Source organism: Protobothrops mucrosquamatus, unplaced genomic scaffold, assembly GCF_001527695.2.
Source record: "Protobothrops mucrosquamatus isolate PMUCROS unplaced genomic scaffold, P.Mucros_1.0 scaffold439, whole genome shotgun sequence".
NCBI lineage: Eukaryota > Metazoa > Chordata > Lepidosauria > Squamata > Viperidae > Protobothrops > Protobothrops mucrosquamatus.
In genome coordinates, this window is record NW_015386763.1 from 176812 (window position 1) to 195787 (window position 18976).

General features: G+C 33.8%; 1 protein-coding gene across 1 annotated transcript in view; it reads right to left on the reverse strand.

Annotated features, from left to right (window-relative positions):
* UBR5 (ubiquitin protein ligase E3 component n-recognin 5) overlaps positions 1 to 18976 on the reverse strand; it is an 80001-nt gene that overhangs the window by 31506 nt on the left and 29519 nt on the right. Inside the window, exons 10-30 of the mRNA XM_015816367.1 lie at positions 18138 to 18254; positions 17299 to 17409; positions 16646 to 16800; positions 14854 to 14971; positions 14283 to 14467; positions 13569 to 13678; positions 12424 to 12536; positions 11027 to 11170; positions 10292 to 10403; positions 9823 to 9977; positions 8863 to 9060; positions 7910 to 8120; positions 5610 to 5736; positions 4792 to 4943; positions 4312 to 4407; positions 3850 to 3973; positions 3472 to 3569; positions 2588 to 2736; positions 1312 to 1403; positions 217 to 363; positions 13 to 131 (exon numbers count right to left, since the gene is read on the reverse strand). Of these exons, the coding sequence (XP_015671853.1) occupies positions 13 to 131; positions 217 to 363; positions 1312 to 1403; positions 2588 to 2736; positions 3472 to 3569; positions 3850 to 3973; positions 4312 to 4407; positions 4792 to 4943; positions 5610 to 5736; positions 7910 to 8120; positions 8863 to 9060; positions 9823 to 9977; positions 10292 to 10403; positions 11027 to 11170; positions 12424 to 12536; positions 13569 to 13678; positions 14283 to 14467; positions 14854 to 14971; positions 16646 to 16800; positions 17299 to 17409; positions 18138 to 18254 (2833 nt within the window). The remainder of the gene's footprint in view (positions 1 to 12; positions 132 to 216; positions 364 to 1311; positions 1404 to 2587; positions 2737 to 3471; positions 3570 to 3849; positions 3974 to 4311; positions 4408 to 4791; positions 4944 to 5609; positions 5737 to 7909; positions 8121 to 8862; positions 9061 to 9822; positions 9978 to 10291; positions 10404 to 11026; positions 11171 to 12423; positions 12537 to 13568; positions 13679 to 14282; positions 14468 to 14853; positions 14972 to 16645; positions 16801 to 17298; positions 17410 to 18137; positions 18255 to 18976) is intronic.

An 18976-nucleotide genomic window follows, 5' to 3' on the forward strand; every position in this document is an offset into this window, starting at 1 on the left:
TGAATGGCCTACCTTCAGGGTTTGCAGTTTTACGATTACGATCTTCTCTAATTCTTGGAGGCCGGTATTGGCAGTGCTCTACTGTTTGTCGCGCAACTGTCTGTACTAAGAACAGTAGAAGATGTTCCCCCCTAGAACATAGAGAGAAGTGTAAAAAAAAGACTGCTCTGAATGTCTCAGATCACTTTCTCCCATTTGGAATAAACAGACACTTGCCTACTATTTGGCATGGTGACAAGATTTGTAGTAGTAAGCAGCCGGAAAAGCAAATCAAGACGGGCAGATTTCTGTCCTGCAATTAATGTTTTGCACTTGCATTTCTCCCAACAATCGCAGTATGCTGTAGGTGATGTGCGTTTAAGCCTGAAAGAGAGGAAATTTTAATTACATGTGATCACTTTTCACATCAACATGAACTATAGATCTAAAAATGTGAGCTTTATGGTCATGTATAAAGGAATGCACTAATTTAAGAATAACAATTATGAAAAAGAGTAAAATTGTCCCTTGCCTATGTACTTGTGAATACATAGCAAATGTTGCCGAGAAGGAACGCTCAAACCCCTGTGTCTAAACAGAAAGGAGACAGACAAGACAGAGAGACAGACAAAGCAGGATCGGTTGACATTTGGACAGAAGACTGTCAAGTCGTACCATGCTGTATGTTTGACTGGGAAATAGGAAAAACATTTCAGAAAGTGGCCGTGGCAAGCTACAAGCTGTTGCCAAGGAAAGAAAATGGCAACGGCCATGTAGTCATTTAGCGTTAAACTTGACTTGAGTGAATCTTCACCTTCTCACCCCAACAGAAATGGGATCCACATCTTCAATTTCAACTTTTGTGTCGTATGTTTCCATACATTAACAATAAAAATACATAAGAACAATTTTGAACAACAAATCACTAAACCTCATTGTGAGAGAGCAGTCTGCCCTGAAAATGGCCATTGCTTGTAGTACTATTGTCCTGTCTCTTTCAACCCCCTCCCCAGCCAGCACAACATCACTGGCTAAAAAAGCTTGTTGAGACACAGCTGGTTGTGAAGGATCTGTGTTCCTGTATGGAAGTAAAGCAGTTTGAAGTAGCCTAAAGCACCTAGAAAGAGGTAATTTTCTCTAGCAAAACTCACTAAAAGTAGCAGTTGAAATAACAGGAGTAGGAGTAAGAATGGCAATGGGGAATAGTGGAATAATGGTAGGTAATAGCTTATGAATACCTGTGTTCTGTTGGCTCTTTTGTGTTTAGAGCCCACTAAAATGGGTATAGTTAACAGAATCTGTGATTATTTATTGCAGTAAACATAAACATACTTGCAATCGTGGCCTTTATGGCACACTCGTGCACATTCTGTGCAACAGCACAGAGATTCCAGTAAACCACATGTTCGGCATTCAAATATATCCTGAAATGGGAGGAAAACCACATTTTAGAAAAAGTCAAATTAACACCCTTCTCCCTCCCCTCCCTCTACACATAGATATTGAAAGTATACTGGATGTTTGGCACAAAACTATGACTTCCTTTTCTCATTCTGTGGAATAGCCAACCACTGGAAAAAGTGCATTTGCAGCAGTGACTATCTTAAGGATATTAAGACTTCCAGACACATTTTCTAAAATTGTGCTAATTTTCAACCCTGTTCACTTTCTTTTTCTTTTCAATAATTTTATTAAGCATTACAATTAAAAGGGTAAAAGTTAATACAATCTTAAAAAATAAAAAAAACTATAGAAAAGAATAGAAAAAACAGAAAAATAGAAAATAAGGAAAAAAATAAGAATATAGTAAAGAAAAAGAAAAACATAAAGAAGTTAACTTCCCCCTTCATCACAGCAAGTATAAAATAATTTTAGTAACTTGTCACTTAAATTTCACATAAAATAGAAGAAAAGAATTCTTCTTCCCGTGTCTCATTTATTATTTATAAATAAAACTTTAAAGCCTTGTCATTCTGGTCAGCAAAAATTCCATTAAAAGTTACCAGAGATAGCAACCTATCTATTTTAACCTTGAAGTAATCAACTTTAGATTACTCCTCTTTACTTTTAACAACCTTGATCTTTAATCTGTTTAAATATATCCTAGAACTAGGGTTTTTTCTTTTTTGTCTCTTCTCAAATCTTTTCAAAACTTTTAATAGTTTCTCTTTTGTAAATCCATATAGGAATGTTACCCGAGTCATTCTTCTGGTTTATTATTTGTATGTCTCTTTTCATTATTAAACATCAACTGAGCACTGGTTTCCTTTCCCAGTGTTACCAAAGATTAGATTTTTAATTTAGCATACAAGCATTAAGGCAGGGTAACATCTAAGTACACAACTGTTGCTTATCAATGGCTGAATACTGAATTAGTCCTAGTTTTAACTTAACAAAAATAAATTAAAAATAAGTTAACGAGTTTATTGCAAGAATAATTACATCTGGGTTTAAACCAAGTTCAACTGTTTTAGTCTGCATGGAAAATTGAAAAGGCTGAAAGAAAAATAGCAATAGTGAAACAAATGTGGATTTTTTTTTAAATAAATTGTAAACTTGGGAAAATAAACAAATGACAAAAATGCCAACCAAGACTCCCTAAATTTACCTGATTTATATGTTCTGCACCAGTCCATGTGAAACTACAAGTATCGTTGCAACACAAAACATACAAAGGAGAGTCATCTGGATTTGTGCCAGTTGGACAAACCATTCCCATAAAGACATCTTCCTCTTTTTCACTTGACATTGCCTCTGCTTTAAAAAGAAAGAGCAGAAAGAGGAGAGAAGGTTCCAAATTAAACATCAAAACTAGGAGTTTAAAAACACTCAGAAGCTCTGCAAAAGCGAAAAGGAAATACTGCTTTACTTCAGTTATATATTATGCTATACTTATACAGGACAACACAGGTTGTCCTGTGACTATTTTGTCTTTATTGAGAGTAACTGCTATACACCTTCCTTTATTAACTATCTCAAACCCTTTTAAAAGTCAACAAAATAAAATGTCAATAAGTAATGAAAATAGTTTTTTTTTTCTTCATTCAATCATGTCCGATTCTCAGAGGCTGTCCGGACAAATCTTTGAAGTTTTCTTGGCAAGTTTTTTTGGAAATGGTGTGCCATTACTTTCTTCTTAAGGCTGAGAGAAAGTGATTGGCCCAAGGTCACCTACCTAACTTCATGCCCAAGGCAGGGCTAGAACTCACAGTCTACCAGTTTCTAGCCTGATGCCTTAACTACTCCACAACCTGTGTCTCAATGAAAATATAATTCACTACATAGAGAGAGATGGTAAAGGAATAAATTTTCTAAGAAAATTTCTTCAACTGAATTAATCCAACTCCAGAGAAGGGAATAATCCAAGTAATATAGACAAGTAGCAAGGAAACTGCAATTTTCCATTCATTCTACATTATAAAACGTGTCAAACTCTCAAAGAAAAAAAATCCTAAATCATTAGCAATTTTTTTTAAAAAAAAATGTCCATACCTTTGGCAACTTTCTGTGCAGTTTCTAAAATAGTAATTGCAGCAGGATATGCTCTGCCACTGACCGCAGACATAAATGGTGTCATGCCCCTTGCATCCCTACAAGCAAAAATATATCCATATCATTTTCCAATTGAAATACCTTCAGGAAAGATTTTTTTTTTTTAAAAAAAAATCAAAAGTAAAGACATTAAAAAACAGCATATATTTTACTTGAGTCCTGATTTTCAAAAATGCATAAGAATATGAGGACAGGTAACGGCTTGATTGAAAAAGCAGGAATAAAACCAAATACTGACTCTCTGGAAGAGGCAAGTTATTCTACCTGCTTCTCAGGAGTATGAAGCCAATGCGTGAAATTTAACAAGAGGATTCTTACTTGGCTGAAAGCAGTTCCCGGAGATATGGCTGTAAAACAACACTGTCACACAACAATTTCAGTATGAAATGCGCATTGGCCTTCCTGTCTTTTGATTCCACTACAGAAGGTTCTGTAGAAGGACCTACAAATCAGAAAACATGGATGAAAAACAAAATTTAAAAGCTGCTTTGTTGCTGTGACAATTACGACTGATATTGCAACTATATTTGAAATGTGATATGACAAAATTATCAATAATAGTGGAAATAGAAGGACTGGGCCTTTTATATCCTGAAGCAACATTTTAACTGACAACATATTTTAATGCATGCAAATTATTATGGAATATACTTGTAGGACTTACAGAAATACTGGCAAATAAAAGTAGCTGGTACAACGGTGGAGTTCTTTAGGTAAATACATCTACACAATCTGTTTGCAAAGATATAAATTTAAGCATATCAAATAATGTTCTCTCACCTGGTATGGTGGAAGTGCTTGGTCCTTGGCCAGTGCCAGTTGTTGCTGTAGTAAGAGATCCCACAGCAGGAGCCAGGATAAAATCAATGTCACCATCTTTAGCAAACAGAATAGCAGGATGTACATCAATAAATAAAATACATCCCAACATGGAACCCCCCATAGTAACTAAAAAAAAACATTGCTTAAGTTTTCTTCTAGCCAAAAGTTATTCAATAAGTCTAAGAGTAACTAGCAAACAGCAGGCAAAAAACCTAAAAATGAGCAACAATTGCTAAAACAACATCCATGTGGTAATTTCACACTTCATTAAATACTGCATGCAATCAAATAGGTTATATTATGTACCTATTACAGGTATTTAAGGTAGGTATACATGTCTTTCATATTTACATGACTCTTGCTATAGGGTTCATCTGACATATCATTAACATTTGTTTGGAATCTGCAATTATGCAGAGGAACATCTCAGGATCTTACCAGGATCCATCGCTGGAGGATCAGGAACCCAGCTTGGAGGAGCTATGGGAGGAGAAACAGGATCCTGATGATCACTTGATGAAGCTCCAGCTTCATGTCTGCCCAAACCTGCTGCTCTCAAAGATCGTCTCATCATTTCTCTCAGTCGCAAACTAACAATAAAGTCATAAATAATTATGCTTTAGAAAAAAAATAATTTTACCAAAATGGTCTGCTAAGCTGGTAAACTGACACTTTTATCATCAAGTAAAGGTATCTAGCCATCTTGCCTTCCATTAGCCTCTCCTTCAATTGCTTTTGATTTTGCCAAATATCAGGCTCTTCCCAGTTAAACCTCCCTTTATATTACGTGTCCAAAATATATAAGTGTTATTTACATTATGGCTTCTGGTAAGCAATCAAACCAGATTTCACCTAATCTGAAATGATGTGGTTTTCTTGTGATCCATATTATATTACTTGATAATAATGTTAATTATTAAAAACAACAAGTTTTCGCCAGCATCACAATTCAAAGGTCCCAAATGTGTTTTTTCCAAACGGCAACTAGACTTTCTTGGTGTCTTCTTTAAAAACATTTCGCTTCTCATCCAACAAGCTTCTTCAGTGGAGAAAGCAATTATGTTTGGAAGAAGTAGCGGTAAAAGGAAACTATGCCATCAAAGAACACGGTGGCTGGACATCAGCAAAATTCAAATAAGTACTAGAAGATGTGGAGAGACCTGACCCATAGAATCGCCAAAAATCAGACTTAACAAACATCATCATCATCATCATCATCATCATCATCATCATCATCATCATCATCGCTAACCTACCTTCTACTGCTGGAGGAACCTGCACGATTTCCTGGTCCATTACTTGATACCACTGAAATAGCATTTGCAATAGCTTCAACGGCAGATAACCTTTCAGCAAACGTATTCCTTTCTGAGCGCTCTGCTTCTGAAACATAAATAAGAACCTTGACAAAACTGTTGCTATCATGGCTAAAACATTTCTCTTTCACATGCCTTTGTCATTTTTATATAAATGTCCTAATATGAAATCAATAGCATATATCAAATATTTACTCAAATGCAAAACAATGACAGGAATAAAAATTTATTTAATAAAAGTTTCAAGGGATCAGAAGGTTAGGCTAATTTAAATCACAGAAGGTATCTGCATGACCCCACACACCCACTTCACGGTTTGTTTTTGTTGCTCTGGGAGGAGGTTTTGACGTATTTATAGCAGAACTACTAGATTCTGTAACAGCTTTGTTCCTTATGCCTTCCGTATTGTAAATTCCCAGGATTCTTTTTCCCCCCACTATGTATATATATACATTCGAACTAGACTGTGATGTTTCTCTGTGTCATATATGTGTGTGTATGTGGGTATATGCATAGGTATGTGGGTATTTTTTTTTTGAGAGCTGAATGCAAAAAAATTTCATTTTAATATATGATGATTTGTTTACATTTAAAGTAACAATAAAGATTCTATTCTATTCTATTCTATTCTATTCCTATTCCTATTATTCCTATTCCTATTCCTATTCTACCCTATCCTACCCTACCCTACTCTATATAATTGACAGGAAATTTAAGCTCTTTACTATAACATTTAGTAAATGTGGATGTCAATCTCTTAGCAATGTAATAATGCATTTGGAGGACACAATGTTCAGAGGCTCAAAAATAGCTTACAGGGCATTTAAAGTAGCGCTAGGTTACTTTCACAGCAAGTAACTGACTTTTTAATTTATTATTTTGCCTCCAAGTAATGTTACCAGAATGGATGGAAACAAATATATTTGAATCTATTTTTGCATGAAAGTTTAAGAAATGAAAGTGCAAATAATCTTCCAGTAGCCTAAGGCAGCCATTTAGTTATTTAAACAAAAAACCCCTCACAGATGATAATAAGGACCAAAATTAGCTCTTTCCCTTTTATTCTACAGTTGTCAAGCACTAGAAAAATCAGATTGAGACAATTCATATGGGTATAAAGATTTATTGTAAGCTTGAACTCTCTACAAGAATCTGAACTACTAATTAGCGGAAGACAAGAGTAGAATGAATTCAAGGTGAGCGCGAAGGGATTCATGACTGATGATGTGTTTGCCCCTTCCTCGGGCTCAACCTGGTCATCTTCTACAACAGCTCTTTCTCAGTGACCCAGTTTTTACATTGTTTTGGTTTTGGTTTAGTGTAGAAGGGGTCCCTCATTTAATGACCTCTCATTCAATGACTGTTCAAACTTACAATGGTACTGAACAAGTGGTAGTTACAACCAGAGTTCATATATATAGTCTTTGCACCATCCTGCAATCGTGTGATTGCAATTTGTGACCTTCATTTCCAGCTTCCCATAAGCAAAATCAATGAAGAAGCCGGCAGGACACCGGAAGTCATAGTCACATGAGGTGCTCATTTAACAACCCTCTCAGTCCTCACTTAATGACAGCACTCATGCTGCCTGAACTGCCATCGCTAAGCAGCATGGTCATGAGGTTTTTCTATTTACAACTGCATTGCTTAATAATGAAGTTTCTAATCCCAATTAGCACCATTCAACAAGGATTTTCTGTACAACTTAATCCAAATATTAAGAAACAGCCTTCTTCTAAGCCCAGTTTTATTTCAAAGAGAATCTAAAATCTCTGTAAATAGGCATATTCTGTGTTCTGAGACTATTAAAGATTTTTAGAGAAGGTACCTGGTATCTCTCTTTAAAAAGCTGTCTTTTTCTAAGCAATCCTCTGTATTTGCAGAAAATTACATGCTTATATTAAGGAGGTGCTGACAGAATTCCCATGCCTGCTGTAAAGGACTCTGTTGGTCCAGAAAAAAATGCAGCTTAAGCAGACATCAACAACTGTGGCATGTATGCCCATGCTGCTCTGAAACATATTTTTGGCTTTAAAATTAAAGTGCTGCATATCACTGTTATATCTATTACTTCCCAAGGTAGCCGTGCTAGCCATGGGTATAACATTTAAATCTCAAAGACTCTCAGTGATTAATTTGTCTATATATGTACAAAGCTACTTCAAAATTGATTTCTGAATAACAGTGGACCCTTCTTTCAACAAGGTGCACAAGAATTTGCATCAGATTGTTAAGCTTACCCTCTTCCTCTTTAGTTTCTTTATTACTGGTTGGAAAGCACACAGACACACAAGCATGCAGAATATTTCTATTTCCGTCACATCGATGGCCAAGGAATGTCTGTAGCATTTGTGGATTCTGATCCAAGACAACAGCTTGTTCGAGGTTCATAAGATACTGTCTGCAGGACTCATAGTCGCATCGCAGAATATGTTGCATTAAAGTCTGCTTCTGCACCCAGAAAATAAAACAGGCACCATTACCCAGTGTATGCTACAGTATACAGTTCATTTTTTAAAACTATTTTATTGCTCTGAACTCCGTGAAAAGGGGTGAGCCAGAAATACAATCAATAAAATTGTGATGATAATAAAGAATTAATGTTGCATTTTATAAATTAACTAATTTTACCAGTAATGATTTCAGTCAAAAGTGCATGATCTATAAAGTAATGTGAAAACTAGAAAATTTTGGCCCTTTAAAATCTACCTGCCTTAAATGGTAAGCAATATAATGTACATTTAAAATCTCTGACTGTATCCAAATGCTTGCTGACAAGGAGATAAAATGTCTGTTTTAATTTTCAGTACATTTAACACCATAGCAGAACAATCTGCAATTATAGGATTACATTTTTGAAGATTCTAGCTCTAACTTTATACCGTAATGGTCACTTAAACTGCACAACTCTTCAGAAATCAACTATATAACTTTGAAAAAGAGCTTTCGTTTTATCGAAATATTTGTAGTACATCAGAAATCTATATAAAGCCTAGAACTCTCAGATTAAAATCACTATTTAGGAATATCTACAAAAGACTGAATACAGACCAAGAGAGTAAAAGATACAATGCCTCTAACTTTTGTTTGTTTGTTTGTTTGTTTGTTTGTTTGTTTGTTTGTTTGTTTGATTGATTGATTGATTGATTGATTGATTGATTTAGCATTTGGCATGTTCAATATATTTAATTACCTCAACAGCCATTATGATGATAGCAGCTTTCTTTTTAATGGTTGAATTAGCAGGAATATTTGTTAAGGAATGTACTCCCATTCCCAGACTGCTAATAGGAGGAAGATCAAGCCAGTCAGGATCTCTTATTCCACCCATACAATCTTTTGCCATTGGATATATGGTACCATTTCCATCTCTAAGAATGATTGGTGATTCCTATGTAGGAAGCAAAATGTCATGCAATACAAAATTCTAGTTATTGTTTTCACTGTTTCAGTTAATACTTTACGAAGTTTACCTTCCTCATCTACCAGCTATTGTTCTTCTTGGTTCAACATTCTTTCTGCCATCTTGCCTATTTTAACAACAGGACAAATGTGGCTTCCAGCAGCAGCATCTCCTGAAGTAAACTCAGCTCAACTCATCTTAGACATAACCTCTTTGTCTTCAAAGCAATCACAAACTAAGGGCAATTGTTATAAATATGCAACATGTTTCAAATTAAAAATGTTTTGAGCTTGCAATACTGAGTTTGAAATATGTCATTCCAACTTATGTGAATAATCTGCATAAAAGATTATACGCACATTTTACCATTTAACATAGATATCACAACATCTATTCCAATATCACAAATTTTATGTCAGGGATGATGGGAACTGATCATTCCTATTTTGTGTAGGGATTGTATATTCACTAATGAAATAATTTAAAATGTCACAGAAAGGGAGAAGACCTTCCCAACATTTTCCCTCCTCAACCACTGAACTGTGTCATAGGCTTAGATAAACCCTCTCTATAGTATTAAATATTTGTAACTTTCTTTCTTTTCACATTCCTTGCACCCTAAATATAGAGAAAAATTATGTGCCCTGTATATGGACCAAGAATACTGACAGCTTTCCTATAAAGACAAGGTTCAAAATCATTCAAGTTTGCATTAAAGCCCCTTTCTAAATATTTAGAATAACAACAAACCTGTCCAGCAGTGAAAATAGCAACACTTCTCTCATTCTGTCCAAGGAAAGCAAGGCTGCTAGTGGGAAAATTATTTTCCTGTTCTGCTTTTCCAGTTGCTAGATCAAAAATGCAATATCTAACCCAATTTCCAGTCTTGAGGACAGCATGGACTCCTAGAAAGTGAAAAAGACCATTGCTAGTTTAACATATCTATATACTTCTGAAAGTCTTGTTCCTGGGCAAAACAATCCATCATAGGCAACAATTTTTTAACCAAGGTACTTCAAATGGCCTAATTTACAGAATGCATTCAAAATCCAGGACCTATAACTCCTATGGAATTGAAACTTGGCAAATTTTATAAAATTAATAGTTTTATAAAACTATCATAAAACAGTTTATGACATAATATAAAATATCATAAACCATTTCCTGTGTTGATGTTTGACTGTGCTATACAGTGAAGAAGAAAAAAGTTCACACCTACCTTTTGAATCTACATTAACCGCCAGAATTTCTGTTTTTTCTGGAATACATAGTTTTTTAGGGGTTCTCTGAAAACAATCTGGAACTTTTGGTGTCCCACCAGTTTTTACCACCTGTAACAAATAAAATTTTGTAACTTCAATACAATTAACTTGCTGTATCTAATCACTCCTCTCATTAAGAGCATAAAATTTACTAGAAAGAACTAGAGATTCTTCTGCAGTCCCAGCCAAGTTAATTTTTCTTGCATGGTGACAAGTAAGGCATCATGATGCTGAAAATCAATTTCTTCCCTCTATTCATTGTCCCTGACATTTACTCAACAAAGTTGTTGTGGCTAAAAATAATAATTTTTATCATTCATCATTAGTTATATTCCTTTTAATAATCTAATCTTACAAAATGTCCATAATTGTATCCTATATATAGTAACTAAAAATAAGTTACACGTTTTTACTTATTCTGAATTTACAGCAATTTTATAAATGGGCCCAGGTTTTCATTTACCAGATTTTGAGTAATTTTAAAATCTCATTTACATCATATTCAGCTGATTTTTAACAAAATAATCAGGGTTCATGAAATATAAGGTTTCACAGTTCTATTATCTGTTCATTTCTGTATCTTCTATAGCTGACATCTTTTTAAAGATGATTAACAGATTCATATATAAATGGTAACTTGTAGCAAACTCCTAACCATTTAAACTGTCATATTTTCTCTTTACTACACATACTTGTAGTTCATCTATTCGGAGCAATCGGCAATCTTGAAGAAGAGAAGAGGGATCAGGGTCTAACCCAGTGCTGTTTGCACAATTTGCAGTAGTAGATGTTCCTGGAAATTTTACAGCAACATAAGCACCGTCCACTTTTAATACCTAAAACAAAAATACGTATATAGAATTAAATGAAAGACATAATGAAGTTGAAGACCTAAGTTTTAAAATATACTAAAGATATTAACATTTTAAGAAATATAAATAAAACCTGATTCAATATCTTCAACAATTTTCTTTACTAAAGAGCATCCACTCAAGACAGCAACACAGCACAGTGGTATCATAATCTACTGTATTTTTCCATCTATAAGATGCACCCTTGTATAAGACGCTCTAGCAGGCAAGTTTCTCCGCGCCCATCAGCTGTTTGGTAGAGCGCCGAACAGCTGAGTCAGCAAATCTGGAAGTGCAGCCGGCCAACGATCTTGCCCCCTCCCCCCCTCCCATTAATGGTAAGCCCACAGGGGCTTGACACCTGCACTAGGCAGCATGGCACACAGGCATGCCCTGGGCTGCGGAGGTTACCATTATTTTTCCATGTATAAGACGCTGCACTTGTATAAGATGCACCTGATTTTTGAACAAGGTGTTTGCAGGGGGAAAAAAATAGCATCTTATACATGGGAAAATACGGTATTTTTCCTGAAGCGGGCTATGTTCAATTTAAATAAATCTTCCAGCCTCACTAAAAGCTTCTATGCTCCCAGGGTTGCTCTGGGCCCCCATTTTAGTGTTTTATCAGAACAGAATGAAAAATCTGATATCTGACTTCACACAAAGCAGCTTTCTTAATTTATAACATAGCATGTTATCCAATATGTCACTTAGAGAATACTAAAGAGCTTTGAAAGTTGACAAATAATTGCCTAGAAGCTTTATTTTAAATGTATTTTATTTTTATGCTGCCTTTAAAGAAGTAAAAACCGAAAGGCATTCCCCAATCCCAGCACATTAAAACTGCAGTTACCTAACTAAAACTGTCATGTTGAAAATATTATACGCTCGAAATGCGTTAACAATTTTGAAGTGATATATTCTAATTAAGTGGCTTATGATAGCTAAATCATTATATGCAGACTGAGGTTATATCTATTCAAAACTAACAAACAATTCTAGTTTAGCAGAGTAACTAGAGAGGGGGAAATCATTTATTTAAGATAATATCCTGCCGCAGAGAAGCAGCTTGTAATGTATCTTGTTTTGATTAAGCTAACACAAAATAAGCAGCATCAAGTTCAAAATCATCTGTACAAATCTCTATTTCAGAGTAAAATAATTACTGTGAGGTAATTAAAAAAAGCAGAAAATCAGTACCCAAAGGTAAACAAAAATGGGATTTGTTTTATACAAACCTTCCCAACAGGAACGTTTTTAACATCTTCCACAAATACCACTTCTCTAAGAGACCACTGTTCCTCATTCACCTTCTCTTCTTCTTTAGGAGCTGGGGTAGATCTTCGGCGTTCTAAGATAAGCACAAAGAATGAAAAAAAAAATAAGTTTTTGATTATAGAAAATCTGCATATGGCTGCAATATAACTTATAGTATATGTTATTTATATACAATATAATTATATTATAACCAAATGAGATGGGTGATTAAGAAATATGAAATATAAATAAACTTTCTCATTAAAACACTTTTATCTATTAAATTAGTATTTTATTGATCTTTGAATCTAATCTTAAAAGGTTGGCTGCATTTGAACATAATAATAAAGCGGAACTGCTGAGAATTCTAGCTTATTTTTTACACGTGGCATAAACTGGATCTTAATATTTACAGGAGTTCCACTTCAGGTTAACAATCACAGATAAAGAAACCACAGATGAAAAAAATGTTTTATACATGTGTAAAACTCCACATACCATTCTGCAATGTGTGAAATACTTCCCCCTACATAATGTCTTCTAAATCAAACAGTGTGGCAACACCATTTATTGCAGATAAAGAAGTCCTGTCTATATTTAACCAACCACAGATCTGCAAAGCCATTAGTAATGGAAGAACAAGTAACTAGGGCATTTGTATATGTGTTACTCAACTGCCGCTATTCAAATTTTCCCACCAGTGGCAACAATTAAAGTAATCAGAAACAGCTGAAGAAGGAAGTTCCTGTAGAACTAAATCAATCTGACACTATCCTAATAATGTATTCTACATGTCTGATGTAGAATTCACACTGCTGGGATGAATTAACTGGTGACTACCACCGGCTGGAGAATGCAACAGGAGCAATTGGGCCATGTGCTACCTAAGCAACAGGCAGAATTCAGAGCAATTGCATCTTGATACTATATTCAAATATAGTAAATATAATGAAGAAAATATGAAAACATCACTGATTAAATGGAATAAAAATATATAAATTGATAAAAAAATTGGTATTTTCCAAATAACCGTATTAGATATTTAGAGGTTAATTATGGATAAATTACTACAACTGCAAAATTAGTGACAATGCAATTATGAACTATTTCTTTTCATATAACTTACTGTATGGCATTGATGCACTGCTTGCTATTGAAGACGCATCACTACAGGTAGAGGCTGGAGAAGGTGGTGGGCCCATTTCAGTTTTCACTGGCTCCTGCTTACTTTCAGGCCTAAGATTTCAAAGAAAGAAGTAATTCATACACTTTGAGTCAGTCAAGCTTAGAATTCATATTTTTATTCTGGAATGTTTCTCATCCCATTTATCCCATTTCTAATTTTGTTAATTTATATCTAAATTGCTTTCAAGTTAATTTATTGTAAGAAATCTCTCTCTTTTGGGACAGCACACAAAAGTTATAAGTAAGTCTGCTTTCTCACAAATTCAAGATTGGTGAATGCTTCAGATATACCTATTCATTTTTCTGGTATCTTTAGGTAAACAAGCATTGTTAATATAACATTTAAAAAACTGTTTAAAATGTACAAATTAAAGCATTGTTCTTAGTGAAAATTGGAATTAAAATAAAAACTCAAAAACCCTGAAAATTATGCATTACTCAAGGCTGCCTACCTAATTGCTTCTCTCCATTATTTGCTGCAGCCCTCGGAGAAATATTTAAGTTTAAAATTACAGTTCTATATTATAATCAAATAGAATTCCATTTAAGTCAAAAATGTTAGAAGACTGAGATCCATAATTCCATGCTTCTCAAAGATTTTCACTCATGGCTAAGTATATTAAAGAAGTTCCTCACAATATTTTAGAGCACTTACTTTGCCTCTGTAGTTTTATTAGCTTTCTCCATGTTCTTTAAACTTTCTGGTGACCGAAGCTGAAATCTACAGCTATCATTCATATTCCAAACTGATTCCATTAAAACACCAACTTTAGGAATTCCAGCACTAATTGAAAAGGCCACTGCACCAGCATGATACAGAGGATTATTCCTCAAACACACCTGAAATAAAGAGATAAATGAATTAATTATAGTAAATTAAACATCAAAAAATCAGAAGGAAAAACAATATTATATAGATAAAAATGTGATACTGAAATACACGTAAATGTTTAAATGCAAAATACTCATGACACAGTTTCCTAACAGTAAGACCATCAGCATACTTAAAACTACAGCTCAATCAGTGATAAAGTAGAAAACAAAGGTAGGGAGACAAATATAATATTTACCAGGCATAGCACATATTTAGCATATCTGAAATTCTGTCAGTTCAGAAAACAAGGTTCTTCAACCTAAGAATTCCATATACAGATACTGTGCCATTCTACAACTCATTTGTAGTTCAATTTGTTCAACATTTAAAAAAAAAACAAGCTTGTAGATACCTGAGTACCAACAGTGATATTTGGCATTGAAGATATACCAGCACTAGACTTGGGCTTTTTATTTTTGGCTCTAGCCTTTTCCAGCATTTTCTTCCTTTGACTAAAAGGAACGACACCCCTAGGAAGAAAAATACTAATGTTAATATGAAATCGATGTAATAAACTAGTAAGAAATTTAAAACAAGAGACAATAAATGACAATGCATCTAGCCAATGAAAGAATTTTAAGATTTGAGAAGGTAAGATTATATTAGGCAATTTCTAAAATTGTGGTTTTAATAGTTAACTGTTCACACTGAGTTAAGAATATGTATTTTGAAATCTATGGAAAATATGCCAGTGGAGGCCAAGAATAGAAAATTAGACATTTCATATATAAAAAGAAGGCAGACAGAATGTTTTTCCAGCAAGTTTTATCCACCACTCCATAGTGTGTACTCATAATTGTGTTGCTTAAATAGATTTCTATTTCCTCCAGTCTTCTTCTATCTGACTATACGCCAAGTTCATATATATATCTTCTTGCCTAACCACTGAAAGCTTCCATTAAGGTCTTTAGTTTTCCCAAGATCCTCTCTGGCTTTCATTTCCTTAACTATTTCTATGGCTTGGTTTAATAGCCAGTCTGCCCTTCGTTTCTTTCTGCCTTTCTCTTTTGTAATCATTTTTATTTATTTCTACCTTTCTCCGGCTCTCTCTCCACAAAGTTAATGTCTTTGAATCTGTTTATGACCTCATAGTCTTTAGGAATGTTTTTGAGGTTTTATCTCATTGGCACTGGATCCTTTCTAGTGTTTTTGTGTTTTTTTTTAGATTGATGTGAAATTTCTATGATTAGCAGAAGATGGTCTGATCCTCAGTGAGCACCTGACAGCATTTTGCAATTCAGCAGACAATTGTTCCATCTGTGGCTATGTTAAGATGCAATTATGTTTGATTATGATGCTGTCTATTTGAACATTTTGGATACAGAATGCCATTGTTGAGTATACTGAGGGTTTCTAGTCTTGAATTTTCAACAATTTTCAATACATGTCCATTTCCAACTTTTGCATAAAAATCCCAATAATTTTAAAATATCTTTGGTATTTGATCTTATTATCTGTTGTAATCTTTAACAAAATTAATCAAGCAATTCTCTCTCTCTTTCTCTCTCACAATCTACTGTCTTTTAGATACGTTGAGACTATAACTCCTAACATTCCATCTTCCTGACCAATAAGAATTGGAAATTTGCTGTAGGGGAAAGATTTTGGCTCCTAAACTGAAGGCAGCACTGATCTTTTCTTTATCTTTGTTACAAACATTTTTATTTCATTAATAAATACAAACTTTTCATTTTTAGATTCAAGGACTAAAAGGCAGAATAATATAAACTCAATCAAGCAAACACAGGTTGTAGTATCATATACCGTTTTAAACATTCAGGCAGAAATACTTGAAAAACAATCAGGTATTCAAATTAATGTATATTAATCACAAAAGCACCCTTTCTCTCTCTTTCTCAAGACAGCCTTACTCTCAAGCTGTATGGCCCATATGAATAGAAGATAATTTTCTTCTATTCGGTTAAAATAAATGGGAAGTAGGTTATTTTGAACTGGGCAGTTTTTCAAATGTTATAAATTAAATTAAACCTGAACAAGATTTTGGCATCTTTTTTTTATCATGTTTTCACCTGCTGATTTTCGAACAAAAAACCTCTTCAAACGTAAATACATAAGCTGGTCAGCAGAGGTTTTTGTTCTTTGCAAATATATATTTAAAGCTTTGAACAGAAATATATACTTACCACCAATATAAATTATTCTCCAACTGAGCACAGGTATAAAGGGCACAACAATGCAGTGAAACTATCCGTTCTCCTTGAAGTTCTGAGTAGGTCTGTGCAGTATGTTCTAATTTAGAAGCTACAGAACTCAAAGTTTCATCTACCCAGGTAGCCACCTAAAAGGAAAAAATATTTAGTGATCAGATATTTTCATTTCAGAATCTTATTTTAGTCAATCATTACTGACAACTATTTATACACAACATGAACAACCAGTTATCATCAAGTTTGAGATGAAATTTTAACAAATTCATTTTTAAAGAGTTTTTCTGAATAATTTTAAGAACCAAGATCAAAACAGAGTTTTGGGGGCCATATTCAAGTCAGAAAAAGCCCAATGTGTTTTTTATTAACTTTCTATAGCTGCTTTTCCTCCATCTTTTTTGTTGTTGTTGTTGTTGTTGTTAAGAAAATTTCTCTTTTACTTAATTATTTCTATACCAATTATACAGCTTTGGGTAGCTGACAACAATTAAAACAATTAAACTTATCTTGCAATAAAGTGATACAATTAATATAATTGATTTTTTTAAAATTTTATAAAAAATACTATTAGAATGATAAAATACTAATACAAACTAGAAAAAGAAAATGTTTTCTCAAATGTTTCATACCTTATTGTTTTCAGTAGCAACAGTTGCTCTAATGCTATTTGCAGAAAGAAGAATTATCTTCTCATTTGTCAATCCCAATGATCCTGCACGTGGATGATGTATTGATGGATTCTTTGGAAACAAAACCCATCAGATAGTATGTTATAAAATCATCAATGAAACATCCACCATAATGGTGGGTGTTTCCTGCCAGTACTTTCCTGTCAAGGATCAACTAAAAAGCAGATTTTGTCCCATCCCAATTTTATATTCAAGAATAGCAGCACATTTTTTGCCATGAAAGTGATTTTCTTTTATTCAAGTAAGACAGAGAATTACAAGCCAGAAAAAGCCAAGCAGCATAACTCTTGTTAAAAACTCATTGCTATTACTGCTCCTTCTATCTATGCTGGATGCCAAATCACTCCACTTATTGCACAGCACTAGCCAGATTTTGGTCACACTCTGATGTAATTATAGCACATTAGTTTTTATTAAATATATATTTGATAGCATTAAATAGAATTGTTAGCCAAGAAAATAGACAAATGGATCACTGAACAAATTACTCAAGGCACAAATGGCCAGACTAATATTATTATGCTAGGGATACATTATACAAGGATCTAACTTTCTGGAGACTATAAAGCTGGAAAAGGTAAGAGGAAGGAAAGAAAAAAAGAGATCAACCAACAGCAAGATGGATGGAATGAATTACAGTGGCAATGGGTACACCACTGAAGCATCTGAAATACCAAGCTGACACAGATCTTCATAGAGAAAATCTATGTGATCGCTAAAAGTCGATATTAACTTGATGGCAAATAATCAATCAAACAAATAAATATAATTGTATGTACCTGTGTATTTCTGTATGGTTCAGATTCACTCCACTTCCATTGATAGAGCTCCCCTTTACTGCTCACTGCCACCAATTCAGAATACAGAGCACCAATAGAAATAAATTTCATTCCATCCTACAAAATCAGTAAAGTTTAAATGTTCAACATTGTGATAATTATATATTTAATGTACTATTATTTTTTTACAGTATGGGTTCTCAAACTGCACAACTGCAACCATCTAAAATGATAACTGAAATTGTGCCATACCCTTGCCACAATAAATACAACTAATAATTTCACTGGGATTATTTGTGCAGAAAGAAATACACTATTTATTTTTAATTATTATGTTTTAATCATTATCATAGAGATTCTCATACTTTGGGGTACTACAAGGATTATCTATGGCCTGGGCAAAATAAAACATGGGCTTTTAACTGTGCTCTCACTTGATTTCCCTAATCTGTTCATTTTAAAACGAAATTGATTCTCCAAAATTGTTTGTGATTCTTCAAAATGACTTAATCGATAGACAAGAAGACTCCTGGCTTTAACAAGAAAAAACTGTTCTCATTTCAATGATCCCGCTTATATGCACTAAATTTATGCAAAATCAATTACTTATTGCTATACATTTTACATCACCTGACTTCAGACAGTTGTTGAGTCACTATGCTCTGCAGCTGAACTACATTCACATTTTTACTTCTTAACATAACTGAATTTCCATTCAAAATTAATACATTTAAAACAAAATCATCAGTTGAAACTTTATGACAAAGTAGATAGGCAATTTGCTATGACAAAATACTTCCATCTTTTAGTTTTTATAATTAACCCAGGAAGTTTTTAAT